The 24321-nt window shown below is 39.9% G+C and overlaps 2 protein-coding genes and 4 non-coding genes across 10 annotated transcripts; 5 read left to right on the plus strand and 1 right to left on the minus strand.

Moving 5' to 3' along the window:
- The first annotated feature begins 577 nt into the window (after positions 1 to 577).
- Positions 578 to 6864, plus strand: EIF4A2 (eukaryotic translation initiation factor 4A2). 4 transcript variants are annotated; one of them, XR_004384806.1, is made up of 12 exons: positions 601 to 706; positions 1533 to 1581; positions 1667 to 1799; positions 2080 to 2219; positions 3012 to 3180; positions 3284 to 3393; positions 3608 to 3751; positions 4059 to 4196; positions 4433 to 4522; positions 4743 to 4822; positions 5262 to 5372; positions 6077 to 6864. XR_004384806.1 is itself a non-coding variant. In XM_032875600.1 (11 exons), the coding sequence occupies exons 1-11, from the start codon at positions 678 to 680 to the stop codon at positions 6219 to 6221; spliced, it is 1224 nt and encodes a 407-aa protein (XP_032731491.1). In that variant the 5' UTR covers positions 578 to 677; the 3' UTR covers positions 6222 to 6864. The 4 variants fall into 4 exon arrangements, 2 of the variants coding, with proteins under 2 accessions (XP_032731491.1, XP_032731490.1); XR_004384807.1 differs by having other exon boundaries at positions 5262 to 5368; positions 6077 to 6129; XM_032875600.1 differs by lacking the exon at positions 5262 to 5372 and having other exon boundaries at positions 578 to 706; positions 1536 to 1581.
- Positions 1910 to 1978, plus strand: LOC116878303. The gene has a single exon (XR_004384822.1). It is a non-coding gene; the product is annotated as a small nucleolar RNA SNORD2 (small nucleolar RNA).
- Positions 3797 to 3972, plus strand: LOC116878299. Its single transcript, XR_004384819.1, has one exon. It is a non-coding gene; the product is annotated as a small nucleolar RNA SNORA81 (small nucleolar RNA).
- LOC116878306 lies at positions 4237 to 4368 on the plus strand. The gene has a single exon (XR_004384824.1). It is a non-coding gene; the product is annotated as a small nucleolar RNA SNORA63 (small nucleolar RNA).
- LOC116878293 lies at positions 4550 to 4689 on the plus strand. The gene has a single exon (XR_004384814.1). It is a non-coding gene; the product is annotated as a small nucleolar RNA SNORA4 (small nucleolar RNA).
- RFC4 (replication factor C subunit 4) lies at positions 6859 to 22395 on the minus strand. 2 transcript variants are annotated; one of them, XM_032875602.1, is made up of 11 exons: positions 22331 to 22395; positions 19851 to 19990; positions 18228 to 18306; positions 13914 to 13993; positions 11827 to 11946; positions 9540 to 9683; positions 9218 to 9338; positions 8445 to 8570; positions 7302 to 7382; positions 7113 to 7226; positions 6859 to 7026 (listed from the first exon to the last, which is right to left on the minus strand). In XM_032875602.1, the coding sequence occupies exons 2-11, from the start codon at positions 19976 to 19978 to the stop codon at positions 6931 to 6933; spliced, it is 1089 nt and encodes a 362-aa protein (XP_032731493.1). In that variant the 5' UTR covers positions 19979 to 19990; positions 22331 to 22395; the 3' UTR covers positions 6859 to 6930. The 2 variants fall into 2 exon arrangements, with proteins under 2 accessions (XP_032731493.1, XP_032731494.1); XM_032875603.1 differs by lacking the exon at positions 22331 to 22395 and adding an exon at positions 22129 to 22233.
- Positions 22396 to 24321: the final 1926 nt, after the last annotated feature.

The raw sequence follows: 24321 nt of genomic DNA on the forward strand, positions 1-24321 counted from the left end.
ACGGTACGCCGGATTTTCTGGGACGTGCTGGGTGGCCGACATTTTCCCTAGCAGGGAGTTTGACACTTTTAAGATGTGAAGAGATGTTAAACGCTCAGCTAAAGGGCAGGCAGCCCTTTGCCGTCCAATTAAACAGCGGTGGGAGCCGGCGGAACAGCCTCATTTCTTCTCCTCGGTGCAGAGCGCGGCCGGATCTCCGCCGCGGTCCCGAGCGCCGGAGCGGACGGCAAGCTCGGCCCCACGGGCTCGCGGGGAAACGCCGGCCGCTCAACACGCAGCCGCCCCAGGCTTCCGCCTCCCGGTCCCGCTCGGTTCCCCGGCCGCCTCTGCTTCAGGGACGCGGAAACCCCGTAGGCGCGGGGCGGGCGGGGAGCGCGGTTTGGCCACCACTTGCTGCAATATTCTTCCGCCGCAAGGCAAAGAGTCCCAACCTTCCCCCAAGACCCTGGGATTTCCAGCGGCCCTGTAAGATCGAGAAATCACCAAATTTGGATTTTCCCACCCAGTCGTTTAGGTTATTTTCTGAGGCAAGGACCCCAGGATCACAATTTGGTGCACGTCCGAAGAGCGACGAGAAAATTCCTCCGCAGAAAACGGGTTCCGGCCGCGAGCCTATAAAAAACGGGTGGCGCGGTTCCGCTGTCTTTCCAGTCGGGCGCTGAGTGGTTCTTCGGATCATGTCTGGTGGCTCCGCGGATTATAACAGGTATGGCGCCTTCTCGGCGGTGCTAATTTGTGGTGAAGGTCCTCTGACAGCGGTGGAGATGGTAGTGGACGGCGTGAAGGCAGGGAGCGCTGGGTTCATAGGCGTTTAGCACCCCTCTGCTCTTCGAGAAGCTTCCATGATGGGTAGGGCCTGGATTGAGGGGAGACTAGGGTAGAAAAACGGGGTGATTGGACGGTGTCTTTTTTTTCTCCCGAAGACGCTTTGAAATCCTGGCCCTTTCCCCTTCCCGTACCGAGCACGTTTAGTTAAAGCGGTGGCGCAGTCCGCAGTCGACAATGTAACGGGGCCCGAAGCTTTATTGGCGGCGGAAGGCGCGAGTTTCATTGCTCGACTTTAGGTGGGGCAAGGGGGAAGGGTGACAGCGACGCCCGCTCGCCAAGGCCCCAAGGCGGAAGGGACCGCGCCGGCAACGGGATCCCTGCGAACCGTTGGCATAGCTCTCGCCAGGCCTGGGCCCGCGTCAATCACCCCGGCTTGCGCAGTGTAAGGGGCGGAGCTCAGCGCGTGGAGCTCTCGCGAGAAGGTCTGCCGCCGAGACGGGAGCTCCTGGCGCTCGGGCCTGGGGTGGGGGAGGGCCGGCGTCCGTGGGGCCTTTCCTGGGCGTCCCGCGTTGCCGGCCTTCCGGGCGGGCGCGCAGGGAACATGATGTGCCCTGCGCCGCCAGCTTCCTTAACTGCCTTGGGGTGTGCACGTGCAGGGGAGGGTGGCCGGATGAGACCGGCTTATAATAGGGCTCTCCCCTCCTGTGTAGTTAATTGAGATGGCTGGGGAAAGGGATGTTCTCTAACTGCGGTATTCTTGTCAGCAGAGAACATGGAGGCCCAGAGGGAATGGACCCCGATGGTGTCATCGAGGTAAGAATGTGTGTTGATTTTGAAACGTTGGAAAGGTGAGCTCCTTCATCCCATTTATTCAGTCTTTTTTATATGTAATTTGCAGAGCAACTGGAATGAGATTGTTGATAACTTTGACGATATGAATTTAAAGGAGTCTCTTCTTCGGGGCATCTATGCTTATGGTTTTGAGAAGCCTTCAGCCATTCAACAGAGAGCTATTATTCCTTGTATTAAAGGTAAAAGAACTAGTCAGTACTTTTTAAGAATGAATTAACTGTTCTACATAGACCTGGACCATAAAAGGGAAAATAACTTCTGGGGGACTAGCACCTGTTTGTATTCCTTAAAGTGAAATGATGGCAATCATCTTTCGGGACTGACCTGAAATGAAGAGAATACTCATTGCTGATCACTTGATTATTTGGGCATAATTAATGTTCCAAACGGAATACATGGTGTGAACTAGAAGTGGCGGTTTGATGTGGGATCGGTAAATATGTATCCTACTTTTTTTAGGGTATGATGTGATTGCTCAAGCTCAGTCAGGTACTGGCAAGACAGCCACATTTGCTATTTCCATCCTGCAACAGTTGGAGATTGAGTTCAAGGAGACCCAAGCACTAGTATTGGCCCCCACCAGAGAACTGGCTCAACAGGTATTGATAGTGTAGTTCAAAAAAACTGCTTGCGTGTTGCATAGGTTTCAGGTTTCACAACTGTGAAGAATTTAAAACTTAGTATAAATTGGTCCTGTCAGTAGGAGCCCTCCTTTTCAATGTCCATGCATGCAGGGAGTTTTTGTCGAAAGTTAAAAATAGGAACTGGGTGTGCAGGTATGGTTTGCAGGGTTGTGTGACAGATTTGAGAAACCAAAGCTTTTCAGGGTGGACTAGATCTGTTCCCATTTTTAAGTTTGAATGCAGTTGTGCAACATGAAAACTGCAGTGACATGTTATCATTTGACTGTCTCAGTAGTTTGTGATGCATCTGTTGCATGCTATGTTTTCAAAGCTCACTGCTATATTGGCTTTGAAGTAAAACCTTGCTAATAAAACTAGGTTTTAAGGTCAAGAGGACATCAGGTCCAGTACTTCGGGAAAAACTAAAGTATCAACAAGTTGTCTTAGATGTAATTGCAGAGTTCCACTACCTACACCTACCTTCCTACACAATGAAAAGCAGTGTAGGAAATGATTTAACTAAAATCAATTAACCTAGCTGGTATCTGGGGCAACAGGATCTCAAGTTTGACAAGGCACAAGGAAGAGACACGATAAGGGAATTTTATTATGAAGCAGTTAGATCAGTCTGTATTTTAAGCTTGGAAGCAGTTAAATATCATGCATGCATAGAAGCTATTTGCAGACCAGATATTTGCCATTATGCTTTGGAAGTTGAGTCACAGCCTCTAATTGTCCTGGATAATAATTAAGGGTTTTGGCTTTTAGATCCAAAAGGTAATTTTGGCCCTTGGCGACTATATGGGAGCAACTTGTCATGCCTGCATTGGTGGAACCAATGTTCGGAACGAAATGCAAAAACTGCAGGCTGAAGCACCACACATTGTTGTTGGTACACCAGGGAGAGTATTTGATATGTTAAACAGAAGATACCTTTGTAAGTATTCGTTGAGAGTATAACTTGTTTGTATTACTAGAAGTTGAAAACTTAGTGTCCCTGCGCATCTAGAGCTGATAGTATGTATGGCTTTCTTTGTCAGCTCCAAAGTGGATCAAAATGTTTGTTTTGGATGAAGCAGATGAAATGTTGAGCCGAGGGTTTAAGGATCAAATCTATGAGATTTTCCAAAAATTAAATACAAGTATTCAGGTGAGCTTTAATTTTACTCTGTCCTATAGTAGGTTGGGGCTTAGGTTTAATGCAGGTTACATACAGTACACCTGATGTATTTTTCCTCCCCCTGCTTAAAGCAGTTGGTGCATAATAACTACATGATTTTATAGCAAGGCAAAAACACTGGGTCTCAAACAGTGTATTTTAAATCTGCTCTTTGTGTGACAATATAATCATTGTTTTTTTTAAGGTTGTGTTGCTTTCTGCCACAATGCCAACTGATGTATTGGAAGTGACCAAAAAATTTATGAGAGATCCAATTCGAATTCTGGTGAAAAAGGAAGAATTGACCCTTGAAGGAATCAAACAGTTTTACATTAATGTTGAAAGAGAGGTAATTTACCTAATTACTAAACATTAACATGTAGTTTATTTTTTAACCTTCTTGTATAAGCACTGTGCTAAAATTGCAGAAACTAGGATTGCCTTAGTTTTTGTAATAATGCTAGCAGAGTACACACAAGAAGAAAAGTAACTGCACTAGATTGTAAAGACTGGGGTGGACCTCTTTCTTAATGTCCAGTGTCCTTAGTCTTAAGATTTGGTGCAATATGTCTTGGGATAGGCCTAACAGAATGAATTTCTAATTTACATGGGTTGGAAGCTAGATTTTAATAACTGTTAACTTTGAAAAATTGTAGGAATGGAAGTTGGATACTCTTTGTGACTTGTACGAGACACTGACGATTACTCAGGCTGTTATTTTTCTCAATACAAGGCGCAAGGTGGACTGGCTCACTGAGAAAATGCATGCCAGGGACTTCACAGTTTCTGCTCTGGTAAGAGGTGTTCTGGTTAGTGATAATTGTATTTTCATTAAAGCAGGATATAGACTACAATATAGCTGTTAAGTGCTGTGTTGTCGTTCCCCCTGCTCAAAATAAAGTTGTTTCTTAACTATACCTGTCTGCTATACCTCTGTGGCAGCCAGGGACGCTTGGTCTCATACATGTCAGTAAAAATCAAATAGTTGATTTGGCTGGTGATTCTTGATTTAAGGTTTGTTCATTTGCAGCATGGTGACATGGACCAGAAGGAAAGAGATGTTATCATGAGGGAATTCAGATCAGGGTCAAGCCGTGTTTTGATCACTACTGATTTGTTGGTAAGTCTCTTAACTATTCTTTTCAGCCTACCAAAAGTTTGTTTTGGGGGGAAGGTTTTTTGATAACCTTTACCAGCTTGGGCTCTTTGGTAGAGTAAAGACAAGACCACACTCCACAGTGGGCTATACCACTAAATATAGTTCACTACTATTTTGTGGCCTACATTACATAGCTATCTAGTTTAAATTAGAATTTGAACACCATACCATTGTTTTTCAGGCTCGTGGGATTGATGTGCAACAAGTGTCATTGGTTATAAACTATGATCTACCTACCAATCGTGAAAATTATATTCACAGGTGAGTAGGTGGCATTTTGGCTGTTACTATATTGGTAAAATGAATTCATGTGTGGTTTTTCTATGGACTGATTTGTTTGAAAGGTAACTTCGTATCAGGGAAGCAAAAAGACTTAACTAGGTAAGGTAGAACTAAAATGATATTTGGGAAGATTGGTCATCTGCAGTGGGAAAACACTCGTAAATGTTACCCAAATTGTGGACTTAACTACATACAGATCAGGTTGTTCAGATCTGTTGTTCTTAGCTTACTTTTGAGTTTTTAGTGAAGTTCTTGTGTCCATGTGCTTTCTTGGTGATTCCTCTGTAGTTGGGATTTTCTTGGTGTTGTCTGGTAGCAATTTGAGCAGTCCCTGGTTTAGTTATAGTGGCTTTATCCCTAAGTAAATTGAACTGTACTTTGTTATATGATGTAAAAAAAGACTTTTTAAAAAATACAGGAGTCGATAGCAGCAGTTGATGACGAGATGGCGCTCAGAAACGGCGTTGACGTAATTTAGGACGTGGAATCATAAGCGAAACAGCACACTGTTTGAATAAAGAGCGAGTCGGTATTTATATTTGTTTTTCTTTTGTCATGATTATTTGATATTTTTAAGTTGCTCCAGCCAAGGCATTTTTGTATGTATGTTAGGTGGTTTGTGTTGTCTGGTTTCTATCAGGAAGGTAGAAAGCTGTTTTGGAGGTAAACACGTTTTGAGTAATTTTGAGTTACAACGTGTGAAACTGAGCAAAAAAGCAGTGATAAGTTTGGGTTACCATACCAAATACTTGTTTTCCCACTGGAAAAAGTAAGTTTTAGACAATAGTTAACCTTGCAGCATTTGTATTTACAGTTTACAGTTCCAGAGGTGCGTCGAAATGGATTACATAACTGTTCTTTTTGTTTTATCCCTGGTGTTTACATCTGTCCCAGGCTGACATCTGCTCTTGGCTGGCCCACTTTGGTATGGGCTTTAATTTCACTACCCCAAACACAATACTGTCATCTGCTTTAAAAGTAATGCTCAAGACACCTGATAAAATCTCATTTTGCAGCCAGACAAGCCTTGAATCCTTTTGGCACTAACTGCAAAGGAAGATTTTTTTCTCTAGATATTGATAAGCAGCTAGTGCGCTCCAATTAGAAGCACGAACTATAACCCTTACTAAGTAAACCGCAGCTGATGGTTAACAAGTGGATCATCATGTTCAATAGTTCATCCTTATGTGAGGAGTAACATTCTAACTGCTCTGATTTCTTTTTCTTACACAGAATTGGCAGAGGGGGTCGATTTGGGAGGAAAGGTGTGGCTATAAACTTTGTTACTGAAGAAGACAAGAGGATTCTTCGTGACATTGAGACTTTCTACAATACTACAGTGGAGGAAATGCCCATGAATGTGGCTGACCTTATTTAATTCCTGGGATGAGATAGTTTTGAATGCAGTGCTCGCTGTTGCTGAATAGGCGATCACAACGTGCATTGTGCTTCTTTCTTTGGGAATATTTGAATCTTGTCTCAATGCTCATAACGGATCAGAAATACAGATTTTGATAGCAAAGCGACGTTAGTCGTGAGCTCTTGTGAGGAGAGGCATTGGCTTTATCCTCTTTAGAGTTAGACTGTTGGGGTTGGGTATAAAAGATGGGGTCTGTAAAATCTTTCTTTCTTAGAAATTTATTTCCTAGTTCTGTAGAAATGGTTGTATTAGATGTTCTCTATCATTTAATAATATACTTGTGGACTAAAAGATATAAGTGCTGTATAAAATCAGCCAATTATGTTAAACTAGCATATCTGCCTTTATTGTGTTTGTCATTAGCCTGAATAGAAAGGCCTTTAAAATTGATTTTTTTTTTAGAAAGCATTTGAATGCATTTTGTTTGGTATTGTATTTATTCAATAAAGTATTTAATTAGTGCTAAGTGTGAACTGGACCCTGTTGCTAAGCCCCAGCAAGCAATCATATCCTAGGTAGGGTTAAACCCCCAGTAAAATTGCCATATTGCACATGTCTTAATGAAGTTTGAATGTTAAATAAATTGTATATTCACTTTAAAGGTGCTTTGGTCATTTTATTTTTATCAGATCATACTTTAAAAACAAATCTTACAAAAATGATCACTTCAGCAATTCTGAGTTAACTGCTGCATCACTGTCGCACAGAGGCTGATCAATTGTAGATGTTCATCAGCACCATCTGCTAAGCATTTGTCTACTTCCTGTAAGAAAATTAAAAAGTTAGGAAAATCTCCCTTTGGGTTGTGTTTAACACATTTTGCTGAAATGTGCAGCAGTGTCTACTTACGGCAAGTTTTTCTGTGATAATGGATTTCTGTTTATCAGAAAGGTTATTTTCTACCACCACATCGTGAAATTGATTTACAAGCTGAGTTGCTGCATGACCCTCATCAATTAAGTCCTGCAAGAGAGTTGAATTTGGTATGCTCATTTACTTTTTTTCCCTTTCCCAAAGTTAACCAGTAAAGTGACTGACTTTTACCACAGCTTCTAGTTTGTCAAATGAGCCACTCTGACACGCAGCAAATATTCCATCAATTGTCTCCGCTGGTATTACCTAAAGTTTGGGAAGGCAAAGGATGAGAACTTTGGAAGAGTGAAATAAGCTCTCCAGGTAGCTGTAACCTTTTCATTCTGATTCAGACCATCTTTAGTCACTATCATGTAATAGTGATGCATTTTGGTTTTAAGAAATTAATGTCTCTGTGATATATACAGAATTTTCTTTGCTTCTGATGAGTTTCAAGTTTGGGACCATGATGGAACAAGAATAGCTAATCTGGTCAGTGGGTGAGCAGCTAAAAACTGTGGCCGATGGTTCGCACCCAAGTGGTTCTAACTTCCCTAGCAGTGGCTAACATCTGTTTACTAGCTTAAAAAGGGAATTAAGGGAAGTGCCCCCTTTCCTAGTAAAGATGCCACTAACGAGATTGCTTTTAGAAAGTCCATAATACCCAGAAGGTAAAGGGGACTAATGCTATCAATTTCATGATGGTATGAAAAATACCTGAGGAACTAAGTCTTGAAAGAGGGATCCTACTAGTAGTAGAGCTGAACCCTGACATAAGTGATTTCTCTAAATGGGATACTGCCCCTTTATATATGACCCTTGGTCAGATTTCTAAGAACAGGAATCTCCATTAAATCTCAACTGCCATATTCCTGAAGTGTTGCAATTCTTCCAGGTTATTTCCTTATTACACTGTTTCTAGCATAGTACTTGGCACATGCTATAAACTAAATGCCCTCAAGATTCATGTTAAAAATCCCTACTGAGAACTTTGGGAAGTTGGTTGGGTCGGGAGAACAGAACCCCCATGAATGGGATTAGTGCCCTTTAAAGGTCCTCCCAGAAAGAATGCAGTTGAGTCTGAACTAGGACTCTATGTACTAAGAAGTTATTCCTCACCAGATACTCAATACAGGTATCTTGATCTTAGACTGCCCAGCCTCCAGAACTGGGATATTTGTTTATAAGCCACTCAGCCTACGGTATTTTGTTAAAGCTGCCTGAATTGATTAAACCAGCACATCAGCATTCTGAATACATTTTGTTAGTTGAAAATTTTCTAAAAGTCCCAAGCCCAACCAAAAATTTTAGAGTATCTTGTGCTCTTACCCCAGCAATGTCTGTAATCACCTTCTCTGTGATCTCCTTTCCACCTGTTAATCGGGTAGCGCTTTGAAGAAATGTAATGGCTTTTCTTAAATCTCCTTCTGACACTTTAACAAGATAAGCTATTCCCTGAAAAGAAAAAAAAAAAAAGCGTTTTTTAACCTACAATGGATGGTCAAGTTAGACTTTTTGACTTTAATAAAGTGGAAAAACACAGTTTTAGCCTAGAGCCAGTGGGAGAATTATTTTCAGTTTTAAAGGAATGTTAATCAGTCCTATGATGGCAGAATTCATGGAGACAGCATCAGTCCAGTGGAAGGCTAGAGATCTCTTGCCTTCAAAAGAAATTTGCAAAGACAAATGTTCCATATTTCTAATCCTATTTTCTGGAATACAAAAAGCAAAGACAATTCAAATTATGGTAAAATTCTGTTAAAATGAATAAGGCCTACATATCCTCTTTCTGTACCAAAATTTCATCACCAAATTTACTCCTTAAGGAAACAGTAGCTAGGACACTAAAATCTCACCATTGTGCAGAGATTTGTTATTGGAAAATTTGTATTATGTGTATGAAGTATGCCCTAGTTCTGGCTCTCTGAAATACTGATAATAAGGCTTAACCTATAATTCCTAGACATTCCAAATGTTGCCCTTTTAGCTTAACTTTGCCTGAAGTCATCAGAAATTAAAGTACCACATGCGATATTTTCAGGACCTATTATGAATTCATCAAAGGAATCATAATTACAATATTTGTAGTAATTAGTAATTACCTCATTGCTAATTTTGACATGTTCTTTATCAGCAATGTCTAGTAATCGCTGCTGTTGAATTTTATCTGACAGTGGTTTGAATCGGAATTTAGAACATCTAGACGTCAGAGGTTCAATTATTCTGTAAGATATTAAGGAAAAAAGTGTCAGTGTCTAAAGAAGATTTTCCCCATTTTTATCAATGAACTATTTTTCAACAAATCAAGATTCATGGAGGAGAAATTACTATAGTCTTGAAACATTATTTCCATTTCTTCTTCTCCCTAATTAAGGTTATCAAAACAAGGCTGCCTAGCATCTATCTTTAAGGCAATATACATACCGACTGACATAGTTACAGATGAGACAGAATCTCGTGGTTTTAGACTCCTTCTCCATGGTACGTCGTAAAGCTGCCTGAGCAGCTGAGGTCATAGAATCTGCCTCATCCAGAATCACAATCTTAAAAGGAGGACATGGCTTCCCACTGATTCAGAGAAACAAGAGTTACAATTCATATAACATCACCAAAATCTAATTTTAGAACACTCTCATTGTCCCAAAAAGAAACCCCATGCCCATCACGCCTTCCAGTTCTCCCAGCTGTAGGCAATCATGGATCTCTACATTATGTTTCCACAGATCTGCCTGTTCTGCACACTGCATATAAATGGATTAATAAGTTGAATTTTGTGATTGGCTTCTTTCACTTAGCATGCTTTCAAGGGTCATCTATGTGGTAGTATATCATTACTTCATTCCTTTTCATTGCTAAATAATATGGCAAAGCGATATACCACATTTCATTCACTCATTCATAGGTTGATGGATAGTTGGGTGGTTTACATGTTTTGACTACTATGACTAACACTGCAATGAACATTTTTTAACATGTTTTGAGTAGACCTATGGTTTCATTTCTTGTGGGTATACACCTAGGCTATGTTTAACTTTTAGAGGACCTGCCAAACTATTTTCAAAATGTCTGTACCATTTTACATCCAACCAGCGAAGTATAAGGGTTCCAATTTTTCTACATTCTTGCCAGGATGTTGTCTTTTTGCTAAGAGCCATCCTAGTATGCACAAAGTCGTATCTCATCATGGTTTTGATTTGCATTACTCCATGGCTAATGGAGCTTTATGAGCCTTTTGTATAGAACACATTCCACAGGAAATGGGTTCCAAGACCCCAGCAGATGCCTGAAGCCCTGGATGGTATCGAACAGTATATAAATATATAGGCCATGTTTTTCCTCTACACACATACCTATGAAAATGTTCAGTTTATAAATCAGGCACAGTAAGAGATTAACAATAATAATGAAACAGAACAATTTTAACAATATAGTATAATAAAAGTTATGCAACTGCGGTCTCTCAGAATATCTTATTGGACTATACTCCCCCACCCCCCCTTCTTGTGATGTGAGATGGTAAAATGCCTATGTGATGAGACAAAGTGAGGTATGACACAGTGATGTTAGTCTACTATTAATGACCTGATGATTATGTCAGAAGGTGAATCATTTGCTCTGGCCTTCAGCTGAGTGTAGGCAACTGAACCCATGGAAACTGACTAAAATCATAGCTAAAGGGGGACCACTGTATCTTCTTTGGTATAATGTCTACTCAATTCCTTTGCCTTTTAAATTGGATTTTCTCTTGATTATTAAAATGGATGAGTTCTTTATATACTCTTGATGGAAGTCCCTTATCAAATATAGGATATATATGCATTGTCAATCCAAGGTAGATAATCAAAAATCAGTCATTCACCTTCTACAAATTCTAAAGTGTGCTCCAATAAAAATTTAAATATATGCCAGGTTCCAGAAAATTTAATCTTAGAACTTTGCCACATAAGGATTATAAGTAGCTGACTGAACATCCCTGTTTAACTCAGGGAAGTCCTATTTAAATTATTAATAATACTTCCTCTTTTAATCTAAAAGTGTCCCAGTTAGTACAGTAACTTACACGGTCACCCTAATTAGGAAGTATATACTGAAGCTTAAGATATCTAACAGAACTTTTTTTTATAACACAGTAACAAAAATCAGGATTTTTTACTAGCAGCGTACCACCAAACTACCAAATCTGATTAATAAATACTCCTTAGACAAAAACGTAAGTTCAAAACCCTTGACACCTAAACAATTTAAAATTAGGTATTATAATGGAAAGGTCATTTCTGAGTTTTAATAATTTAGATAAAGGGGTGCCTGGCTGGCTCAGTAGAGCATGAAATTCTTAATCTTGGAGTTGTAAGTTTGAGTCCCATGTTGCTTGTAGAGATTACTAAAAAAATAGAATTAAAAAACCCATATGCTCCAAAATAAAAAAGGAGTTGGACAGGGGTGCCTGGGTGGCTCAGTAGGTTAAGGCCTCTGCCTTTGGCTCAGGTCGTGATCCCAGGGTCCTGGGATTGAGCCCCACATCAGGCTCTCTGCTCTGTGGAGAGCCTGCTTCCCCCCTCTCTCTGTCTGCTTCTCTACCTACTTGTGATCTCTGTCAAATAAATAAATAAAATCTTAAAAAAAAAAAAAAAAAGTTGGACATTTGGCAGAAGCATGTATTTTAAGCAAATGCAATGACACGGTATGAAGAAGGAAAAGTGAGTTTACTTACTCTGAACGACTTCCTGACACAGTTAATTGAGCAAAATTCTTCACTTTTTCTCTAACTACTTGTATTCCGCGTTCATCGGATGCATTTAACTCAAGAACTCTTAACCGAAAAAGTTCAGGCCTATGTCAAAATGAAACAAATACGAAAAATAATAGAGCATATGAATAATTGAGATTTGAACCACATTTTAACAACTGCATTCTGTAGTAATTTAAAACTACCTAGTAAACACTAGACGGAAGGCATGCAATCACTTTTGTGTTTTTTATTTTGTACAGACATGCAGGGTGTTTTTCCATTAAGTTTAAAAAACAGGTAGATGGCATCATGAATTCATAAAATTTAAATCAATTTTCCACTTAAGATTATATCATGAACATCTTGCCACATTATCAGAACCACTGTAGTTACCATTTTAGTTACAATATGACATTCTATCCTATGACTGTACCATCATTTACTTAATTTAACACTCTATTGTTAGATATTTTAAATAGTTTTAAATATGGTACAATTTTAAACAATGCTGTAATAGAGTCTATTTTCAATTGTTTCCATTAGGTAGCTTGCTATAAGGACTATTACTGGATTAAAACATAAACAGGTTTTTTTTTTTAAGTGAGTTTTAAAAAACAATTATTAAAAGTAGCTCACCATTAGGCTGAGAAATCAAAATTAAAATAACTGGCATACCCTGTCAAGTCTTCATTTTTAAAACTTCCCTCTACTTTACTATACACAGATTTATTTTTTAGTTAAAAAAACAAGAGTTGGGACTTAGTTTTGTCTTTAGTTTTCCTAAACACCATGCTATCCTCCTAAGCATTTTTTTATGGGCACAATCATAAAGCTCTGTGCATATATTCTCCATTTTAAAAACAACATATACTATGAAATGTGGAATTCATAATTAAATTTAGTTCTATAAGGACAAACATTATTTTTAACAGGGTATTTTAATAATTATCTAATTTGGACGGACCTTCTCTCAAAGAACTATTAACAAACTACTTGGGTTTCATTATGACTACTTTACTAAAACGGATTCAGGTTGTTTCTGAGCTGTGGAATAATCAAAAAAGCTCTTTTATAATTTCCTTGAGAAATAAAAATTGCTGTCAAAAAAATAAAGTATTAGGTTCACAGCACTTTCCCCTTTTTTTCTTTCTTTACATTTCAATAGAACTAATCATCTGCAAATATTTGGTGGTTTCAGAGGCATCTGATTATTTTCACATGTAAGATTTCAGATGTATCCTTTGACCATATGCCTGATACCAAAGTTCTGGATAAATTCAAGATAGTCTTTGGTACATTTGATCTTAGTCAAAAGGCCAAGAAGTGATCAAGATAGACTTTGCTATTGGTGCATGTTTTAGAGATATAATACCTGGGCTGATATATATCTGGGCCGATATATATCATACAAATATGCACATACATACATACATACATACACACATATATATGAAAGTCTCCTCTACATTGGTAAGGCAAGACAGTCAATCCTGGAAGAAGAATCTAAGAAAGTGGCTCACAGAGTACCTGGAATTCTGCATCAACCACTACATACTCTGCTAACACTCAAGATACTTGAGGGCAAGGAGCTGGCCTAGGCACTTGAGGCAGAGCCTGGAGAGGCCAGAGCAAGAAAAGAACTCTAGAAGGAGTGGTGTGGGGTCATTAGCATGAGACACAGCAGATCCTATCACACAAAGATACAAATGTGAACATAGCCATTCAGAGAGTGATGAAAGTATTGGCATGACTAAAGACAGGGCCTTTGGGGTCCGAAATCAAACTGAAAAAGTTAAAGTGATGAAAAAAATCATGAGGCTTCCTATGTTGTAGTACATTCAAACATTTGAATAAGGTCTAGAATGAAGATTACAAAAGATGTAAGCAAGCTTATTTACTGGAGGGGAGGAACTGGAAATGGTCCCACTAAATTAATAAAAAATACAGAAATAATCACCTTACAGAGAAACCAAATACAAACTTTTAGTTAAAGAAGTTTAGTTAAAGAAGTTAAAGAAGCAGAGATTTTTGGTGTCAAGTCTTTTAAAAAAAGAGAGATTTCAACTTACCCAAAAAGCTCTCTAGCTGCTGCCAAAATAGTGGATGTTTTTCCAGTTCCAGGTGGCCCATAAAACAAGAGATTAGGGAGCTGTAGAAGTTAAGTTTTATTTTTTAAAAATTGTATTCTGGTACAAACAGATGAAAGTGATGACTGAAAATCTCTATGGAACAGTGCAACAACTCCTCTAATAGGGCACATATCTGATTACAAATATTTCTTAATATAACCCGTATCACACTATTAGCAGTTGTGAATCCTGCTTTTTCACATAATACTATACTTTCCCCCCAAAAATGTCTGTCTAACATCTTAAGCTGAAGCAATATTTATGACTGTCCTATACCCAATATACCTAGGTGAAGTTTTCAGTACAAATTAGAAACCTGTCTTTCTTCTTTTAAAAGGCTTCATTTTTAAGTAATCTCTACACCCATCGTGGGGCTTGAACTCACAACCCTGAGATCATGAGTGCAAAGCTCCACCGACTAAGCCAGCCAGGCACCTCGAAACCCCTTTTTTTCTGAAGGGAATCTCACGCTTCTATCTGTTCCCTATACCACCCATCTGCACAGGATTGGGCAAGATTTTCTATTCTATAAAGATGTCCATTGCTTCAAGGGAGAAACAGACCAAAGGAGAACTTCAGCTTGGCTAATACAGAGGGAAAAGGAATGAAACAGACTTCTCAGGGCTCTGGATGAGCTGATGTTCCACGAGTAGGGGGAAAAAAAAAAAGAGTTTACTAAGTGCCTGGCAGAACTCTATTCCATGATTATATACCCTGTAGGGAAGCCCACATCTATCAGGGAGAATTAATTACAGGAAGAAAGGGTGAGAGTAAATCACTAATTACCTTCTTTTCTACCTCAAATCTCACTAGCTTGGCTCCTATCAAGCAGGCAACTAATCTGTGGTACAGACTGATGAATGTACCAAATTCTACTGAGCTCTGTCATAAAACCGTACTCCCCAGTATGTCCTCTCACATAAAGCAACACTGCGCGTGGGACACTAGGCGGCAGTTTACTTGGTTCCATTCTCGCCTCACCCCCGAGCTTCCCATCCACTCCTCACCCAAATTAGATGCCACCCTGCTTGCTACTTAAGACTATTCACTGCTTTCACACTCCACCCAGAAAAACCAAACCAGACAAACAAAAACCAACCTGTCCTTATGGACATCCATGATCTGCTCACCCTTCCAGGCTCCGATGTACAATGAACTCCAGCTAAGCACTTTGCGGCCTATACTGTCCCCCAGGAGCTAGGGTCTGACTGCTTTTTTTCTGCTTCCCCAGCTTCTATTGCATTACAAGTCAGAAGCCTTCCCTGACCCCCCAGTCTAACGTGGAACTCCTCTGTTACTCTCTTGTGAGTCTTTGTTGCACTTAATTCAACTTGCAATTATTTATATACATTAATTTGCAATTATTATTCTTTATTTAGTGTTTTGGTTTAATTATAAAATACCTGTCTGCCTCGCTAGATGGTAAGCTTAAGGTCAAGAACCTTATTTGTTCTATTCGCAATTGTATTCTCAGCATCTTGTGTAGTACTCAACATGTGCCCAATAAATAAACCAATATACAGATAAATATATTAATTGAAGACTATTACATTATGCTATTACATAGCATACAGCTTAAGATACAGGCTAGGCGTTTCACTACTTAAACACCAAAGAACCTCCTAAGCTTTTTGACTGGTTTTGGTATTGGGGTAACGTTGGCCTCATGGAACAAATTTGGAAGTTTTCCTTCCTCTTCTATTTTTTGGAATAGCTTGAGAAGAATAGGTATTAACTCTTCTTTAAATATTTAGTTGAGTTCACCTGTGAAGCCGCCTGGTCCTTGGCTTTTGGCTGCTGGGAGTTTTTGATTATTGATTCAATTTTATTACTAATAATCAGTCTATTCAAATTTTCTATTTCTTCCTGATTCAGTTTTGGAAGATTGTATGTTTCTAGAAATTTATCCATTTCTTCTAGGTTGTCCAGTTTGTTGGTATATACTTTTCCATAATATTCTCTTATAATTCTTTGTATTTCTGTGGTGTCATTTGCTATTTCTCTTCCTTCATTTTGAGTCCTCTCTTTTTCTTGATGAATCTGGTTTTAAAGGTCTATCAATTTTGTTCATCTTTTCAAAGAACCATCTAGGTTTTGTTTTAAGATTTTATTTATTTGAGAGAGAGAGAGAGAAAGAGAGCGAGAGAGAGGATGAGCAGGGAGACTGGGAGAAGGAGAAGCAGGCTCCCTGCTGAGCCAGAAGTCTGATGTGGGGCTTGATCCTAGGATCATGATCTGAACTGAAGGCAGACGCTTAACAGACTGAGCCATCTAGGAGCCCCTCAAAGAAGCAGCTCTTGGTTTCACTGATCTTTTCTATTGTTTCTTCTTAGTCTCTATTTCACTTATTTCCATTCTAATCTTTATTATTTCTTCCTTCTGGTAGCTTTGGGCTAGTCAGTTTGGGTATGCCAATTATATTAAAAAAAATTCCTAGGCTTCCTCATCTTTAACTATTATTTTGATTCATGCATACCTCAATATTTGTAATAATTCATCCATATAACTATCACATATGGTAACTTAAATTCTTTAAAACATGGTAAAATTATTAAAGCTCACATTATATAACAGTGATATATATGGTACACTCAAGAACTGTATGTGGAATACTAGTTCTTAAAATTGATTTCTGAAAATTATGTATTGTAATTCTACCTTAAAATCTTTTAATGTAAATGAAAGAGTGCTCACTTCAGCAGCTCATACACTAAAGGAAATGAAAGAATAAATTATTTTTCTGTACTCTGTAGAGTTTAAAAAATTAGTTCATCTTTAAGTTTTACAAAACTAGGTCTGAAAAGAAACATAAAATATTAAGAAAGTGTTTTAAAAGAGAAAGTTCTTAATTCGGCCTTGTAAGATAGATGGTATAGTCAAGAACAGGGTCATAATCCCACTACATTTGCCTCAAGGGTTCAGAATACTACCAATTAAAATACATCTTGTCCTGTAATCTGTGTAATTATTACTATACAATTAAATTGTATATTATAAAATTAAAATGTAAAGATATTTGGATCAAATCAAAACAAAAATTGGAGAAGAAAAATATTTTATTTTTTTTTAAAGATTTATTTATTTATTTGACAGAGAGAGAGAGAGATCACAAGTAGGCAGAGAGGCAGGCAGAAGGAGAGAGAGAAGCAGGCTCTCTGCTGAGCAGGGAGTCCGATTCAGGGCTCAATCCCAGGACCCTTGGATCATGACCTGAGCTGAAGGCAGCTGCCTAACTGACCGAGCCACCCAGGAGCCCCCCCAAAAAAGATTTTATTTTTTTATAAGATTTTTATTTATTTGACAGAGAGAGAGAAAGAGCGCGCACAAGTAGGCAGAGTGGCAGGAAGAGAGAGGGAGAAGCAGGCTCTCCACTGAGCAGAGAGCCCGAAGCAGGGCTCAATCCCAGGACACTGGGATCATGACCTGAGCTGAAGGCAGCCATTTAACGGACTGAGCCGCCCAGGCACCCCAAAAAAGGATTTTAAATAGTTTAATAAATATAACTTCTTTCAAAATATGTACTATTATAGTGTAATTCCAGGAAGTGAATAATGGCAGCAAAAGCCCAAAGAACCTCTAATTCAAAGTAGCCAGGTTGAAAGGAAGGAAGCAAATCTTCCTTGGGAATAAAGCAAAAACCACACCTTACTTTTATCTCAACTTTTCCCCTTCTTTCATTGAGCTCTTAAAGCAATTCATCATATACAATTTTAAGCTGCTAATTCTTCTGATAGGGTTATCTCGTCTCTAACTCTTCTACAATGCAAGTCATTCAAGAGTTTTTTTTATGCCACATTTGGACAGCAGAAGACACAATGCTATAACCAGAATTAAATACTCGTTTTTTTTGTATTGTAGTTCAAACCAAATCCTAACATTAGGTGAGCAATTATACTTTCAAAGAATCTGACTCTTCTTTATAGCACATATTATTATCTATTATTTTCTTATTTATTGGGCTTCCACATGTATTCTGCTTCTCCCCACCAAAAATCAAAGTTCATGAGAAAAGAAACCCTGTATGTCTTGTTCAATGGTCTCTACTTAAGTACTACATAACAATGCCCTAAGTAAATAATTCTTCAGTAAATAATTGTTGAACTCATTATCATTGTACAAATAGTTATCAAAGGCCTACTGTATATACAGCTAGTACTTAAGAGGGGGCAGGCATTTGATTATCAAAGGAAGGAAAAGAATGAGTAAATTAAAACTTAAATCTCCCAATGACATGAAACATCATCTGCTACTCACATCAGCTCCTTCTAAAGACTTTTTCAGCACTGCAACCACTTCCTCCTGGAAAGCAACTTCATCCACACATTTTGGGCGACTGGAAAAAAGCCCAGAGATTATTTAGCATATTATAGTAGCCACAGAAATGTCTTAAGTGTTCCTTTTACTAAAACATCAAGATAATTCTCATATATTGGTAATAAAATGAGAAACTTTCATAACTGGAAGCAGGTGGAAACACCATTTATATTTACCTTAAGGTAATACATACTGAAGTAGTGAAGTCATTTTTCCCTTTATAAATGCAATTTGCATCTATAATACTTACAAAAATTAAGCAAAAAGATTTTATTGCACCACAGATGTCAACTGGTGAAAAATTTAAAGTGAACACTTGCCTAGAAAGTACTGTATTTTGACAAGATCATGCACTTAAGCTGAAAAGGAAGAACCATTTAATAACCTCAGGATAGGCAACTATTTTGATTAATACAGTTAATTGATTAATACCAATTTCATCCATCACCTAACTGCACAAAAAATGCCTACCTAGTGACTTGATTGAGGGCTAACTAAGTAACAAGTTTAACCAAGATGAAGAATAATAACATACATTTTTCATCTTACAACATTAAACTGGTGATTTTAAGAGAAGCTGGAACAAATTTCCACTCCTAATCCTAAGATAGGTATTGTGCTTACTTAGCTAGCCAGAAGCTCTTCTTTGATTTATACATTTTAATCAATCAAGTCAATGCTAGGTAGGAATTTTAGGTCAGATAATGTTTTCTAGGGAAACCAGTGTAAGTTATAAACTAGGGTTTCAGATTCAAATACCTGCAGGGGCCAGGGAGAAAACAAGAGTAAAGGAAGGCAGAGTATAAGGCAAGAGAAAACAGAAGGAACTATGGTAAACTGAGGAACATATGACCTTTCCAGAATGAGAAGCTCAGATCCATCTAACTGTTGTCAAGTGAGAACCTGCATCTGGTTCTGACTAATCTCTTGAGAAGCTGAAAAATCTAGACTTTTTTTCCCTTTGTATAATTTATTTTTTTAATTAAAAATCTAGATTTTTATGTGAAATTTCGTATTTTAAAAATCATTTTTGGTGCCAAACAAAACACATGAATGAGGGTCTTATTTGACCTGTACATAAGCCACGAACTTCTGATAATAATTGAGGCAACACCAGGGGTTACAACTACTTGTCATATTATCACTTAGCTGACTGAAATTTAATTAGCCTCTTCAAGTGTTTTTGCCAGAAATATATAAGCAAAACTCAACAATTTCCACTCGTCTATAATGAAAGAGGTAACAGATTATTTGGACTTACATTGAACTCCTGACCAAGAGCTTATGGCCACATTCTAAATTCTGCTTTCTCTTGCTATATCTTAATCCGTAAAGCCTGAGTTATAGGAAAGACCTTTGTTCATCTTTAAAATAATTTAGCTAGATCATTTGATGGTACTTTTAGTTACAAGGTTTTAGGACTTAACATTTTGGGGTGATTTCCAAGGACATCTAAACAAAGTAAATCATCCTCCTCTTAAGTAACAGCAACAAAAAAAGTGACTAAAACTGGTTAGAGAAGTAATTTATTAACTATGTCAAGAAAAATACAAGCATTCTTACTATTTTTCCACCCATGGGACAGGTTTGGTTTTCTTGTTCTCTCCACTGCTTCCAACTGTGGCAGCTACTCCTCGATCCCTCAGTGCTGGTTTAGTGCTAACAGATGTGACTTTTAGAAAAGCCTGCATGGTTACTTCACCCTGACCAGAATCAAGACAGAAAAGGAAAAGTTCTTTTGAAATCATTCAAGAAAGCACATCTAGCACACTTAACCTTGTGCAAAATATTCCAACAATTACTTACCAAATAAAGGTCATCACCTCATGACCTAGCATCCTCTAAATGTTTTGTGCTGAGAGCTACAGGGACAATTAAAGAGGCCAAAGTGCTTAAGGAACCTAGAATCTATTTATTGTGAGAGTTACAGATCAAAGATAAATCTTATGACTGAAATTTTTTAAGAGTTCCACACTTTTTGACAAATATGATGTCATTAGTGACCAAACTGTCCGTGGGCTTCTACAGTCTCTTCCATTCCAGTCATGGACCTACCTCTAGCTCAGACCCTGGAATGGACTAAGCAATGAGGAGTGCTGGGACCACAAATGAGAACTTCCATTTCTTTTTCTGGACCAAGAGCTCCACTCAAGGGCCTGTTTTACTGATAGAGCCAATGACTGCCTTCAGAACATGTTCTGGGGGGGAAGGTTGGGCTGGGGATTGTTCTGTTAAAATGAAAACAGCTCTTTTGTTAGTAACATGCTCATTGGAAGAATTCAAAACAAAGAGAACAAGTATGAGTTGTTTTAAAAAGGCATACAAAATCTCACCCAAAAGATAACTACTATTAACACTCATGCAGGGGCGTCTGGGTGGCTCAGTCCTTAAGCGTCTGCCTTCAGCTCAGGACATGATCTCAGGGTTCCAGGATCTAAGCCCTGCATCTGGCTCCTTGCCTGTCCCACTCCCCCTGCTTGTGTTCCCTCTCTAGCTGTCTCCTTCTCTGCCAAATAAAACAAACAAAAACAAACAAAAAACTAACTAAACAAAACAAAACAAAAAACACTCATGTAAACTTTCTTCCAGGCAGCAGAAGGCTGTTTTAGGGACAGAATAGTATCATGAGCTTGCCTGAAAATCCCCGGCATCTGTGGCAATTCTATTTTTTTCACTGCCTCTCCCCAGTGGCACGAGCAGTAACTGGTACACAACAGATGTTCCATATCATCTGGTGACTGAATTACCATTTATAAGACTCAGCTTCCCTCGCTGTAAAAGGAGGTAGGGCCCATTCAGTAAGACATCTAATAAAAGATTAAATCAACAAAAGTTAAATAAAAGAATTGTGAAAGCCCTCATGCACTGTTGGTGGGGATGTAAATTGGTGCAGACACTATGATAAACAATTTCCTCAATATGGAGTTTCATCAAAATACTAAAAAGAGTTACCATATGATCCAGCAGTTCCACTACTGGGTATCTACCCAGAAAAAAGAACAAAACCAAACCTAAAATCATTAATTCAAAAAGACATATGCACTCCTATGTTCAATGCAACACTACAAAAGGCAAGTTATGGAGACAATCGAAGTGTTCATCAATGGATGAATGGATAACGATGTGATACACACATGTAAAGCCATAAAAAAAATGAAATCTTGCCATTTGTGGCAACATGGATGGACTTTGCAGGTATTATACTAATGAAATAGACAAGTCAGAAGGACAAACACTGCATGGTTTCACTTACACGTGTAATCTAAAAAACAAAGCGGACAAAAACCCAGACTCATAGATACATAGAACAAACTGGTGCTTGTCAGAAGCGACGGGGCAAAAAGGAGGAAAGGAGTGAAGAAGTACAAACTTCCAGTTATAAAATAAGTCAGTCACAGAATATAATGTACAGCATAGGGTATATACTAAATAATTTCACAAACGTCTAATAACTGTTGTACACCTGAAACTTATTTGTATGTCAATTAGACTCCACTTTATTTAAAACACACACACACACACACACACACACACACACACACACAGAAGAAGCACACCCCTAGGCACACGCACTTTCGTGCTTGGATTTGGATACTCAATAAATGAATGGCTAACAGCTGTAAACAGCCAAGCTTTTTAACGTTGTTGGATCACCCATCGCTGCCACAGGACGCAGTAATTACTTAAGAGTACTACCGCCCAAAACAGGGCTCTGAAACATGCTGCACAGAGCTACCATTTTCGCGAACGAGTGCGGAGTGGGGGAGACACCGCAGGGGCATCGAGGGCGCAGGAGCTGAGGATAGCGAAGGCTACCCTCACAATTCCTCCGGCTGATCACCTGTTATCGCCAGCTCCCCGTACTCCCGGGCACTGCCTGGGCCTTTCAGCCTCTCGTCTCCCGAGATTGGACGCCGCCGGCTCGTCCCCAGAGCTTCAGGGACAGAGAAAGGGTGGGGTGGTCGCCAAGTCTTAGCTCCGTTCCCAAGTGTGAGACTCTCGGGCCTAGGAAGCCCCGAGCCGCCACACCGGGTGACACTTAAATTCGCCGCCGTGAGCACGGTCGCCCCGGTTCCCGCCACCGAGAAGCGGGCGAAGAGCAGGGCGGGAATACGCGAGCACGGAGCGCGTCACTTCCGGCCCGTCGGGCGCGCTTCCGGGGCGCGGAGCCGCTGGCTCGAGCTCCGTGTTCTGTGCACAGGTGAGACGGGCTTTAGGGACGCCTAGACTGGAGCGAGAATGACTTAGGAAGGGTAAATAAAGTTCCAGCTGTTCTCGTGCATCCCTCCGACTGGAGGCCGCGGGACAAGGGAGCTCTGAACGTGACCGACGCGGAGGAGCCGCGGGGACGACGGACCCGGCGTGCTCAGCGAACGTGGGCGGGGAAGGGCCTGCGGCTGTCTCCCTACGTGAGGGGCGGGAGAAGCGTGCTCCTCTTGCGGTCCCGCTGTCCCCGGAGGGCGAACTTCATTGGTAGCCCTGGGGCGTCTTCCAGATTTTCTTCGGCGACACAGTTCGGCTAACAACCTCCTTCACCCCAAAGAAAGACTGGGAATAGGGAAGGTGGAGTGGGTCCCTCGCCAGGAGAGGGCAACCCTGATGATAATCCTGTCCTCTGCCTCCGGGGTCGTCGTTGCGTGGCAAACTGTGCTTTAAAGGGAGAGACGTCTGACGGCGCCGTCTTTGCCCTTTTGAACGCATTTGGCTTATGCCTGTATTACTGATGGGCCATTGGTGAGAGGGAGCACCCGGGCAATACAGCTACTGGTCTTTTTCTCATCTCAGAACTCTGCCCAGAAATCCGGTGGTGCAGACGCTCAATAAAAATGAAAAGATTGATAATAATGTTTAACCTCACCATGACACATGCCCTGTGAGCTCCAGGCAAATTGGAAGACTCCCTTTTTATCTTTACCTATGTCTTACATCAGTTCTGAATTTTTCTTAAATCTTACTGAAATCTGACCTTTTTAAAATGTTATCTCTGCTGCAGACCTTTTCCCTAGCCCATAAGGGTGATCTGGGTCTTCTCCAAATGAGTGACTATAAATTTTGTTTGGTATAAGCTCAACATGATATTGTTAATTTTACATGTTTATTCATTTCTCTTTTAACAAAGCTTGTGACACCAAGGTCAAAGTCCTCATTGGAAAAAGCTGAGACTTGAAATAGGGTCATCTGGGTTAATGCATTTGAAAATCTTAAGTTTCCGGGACACCTGGGTGGCTCAGTGGGTTAAGCCTCTGCCTTCGGCTCAGGTCATGATCCCAGAGTCCTGGGATGGAGCCCCACATCGGGCTTCCTGCTCAGCAGGGAGCCTGCTTCTCCCTCTGCCTGCTGCTCTCCCTGCCTGTGCTTGCACTCTCTCTCTCTGACAAATAAAATTTAAAAAGAACAACAACGAAAATCTTAGGTTTCCATATTTAAGTAGCCCATTCTTCCCTGTTAAAGGCTGATGCTTTTCTCTTGTGGATGTATGTATAAGTTTGATGATGCAGAAGTTTCTGCCTTGTAACACAACACGTATCTCCCCTTACCGGTCAACAGTCTACCCTACTCTTCACTCCCCACTACCAGAGCTATATTGAGGTCAAAGAAACGCAGGGCCAGCTAGTGGTAGGAAAGGTCTATATGCTGAAGGAGCTGCGGAACTGGGTAACACAAACTGATTGACCAAGCGGAAGAGCATATATGGTACTGCACTGGATGGAAAAGAGAGAAAAACCTGTGATGTGGGGTTTAATATCCTGCCAAAGAGTTCAGGTGATAGTAGTTGGTTGTCCCTTGGAAACTTGGAGAAAGCAGGGACCCATTCTAAGTAGAAATGCCGTGCAGTGTTAAGCACTGTGGGAAGAAATCAGACACTTGACTGGGATATACTACATAAGGTCAAAAAGCTACTAGCCTCCTCTGTTCTTAGGATACAGTGTTCTTGTCCAAAGTGACAAGGGATGTGCTGATGAGTGGAGCTCCAGTATTAAGAATCTAAATGATAGGGGTGCCTGGATGACTCAGTGGGTTACAGCCTCTGCCT

The sequence above is a fragment of the Lontra canadensis genome, unplaced genomic scaffold, assembly GCF_010015895.1.
Source record: "Lontra canadensis isolate GAN:19392208 unplaced genomic scaffold, GSC_riverotter_1.0 scaffold56, whole genome shotgun sequence".
NCBI classification, from domain to species: domain Eukaryota; kingdom Metazoa; phylum Chordata; class Mammalia; order Carnivora; family Mustelidae; genus Lontra; species Lontra canadensis.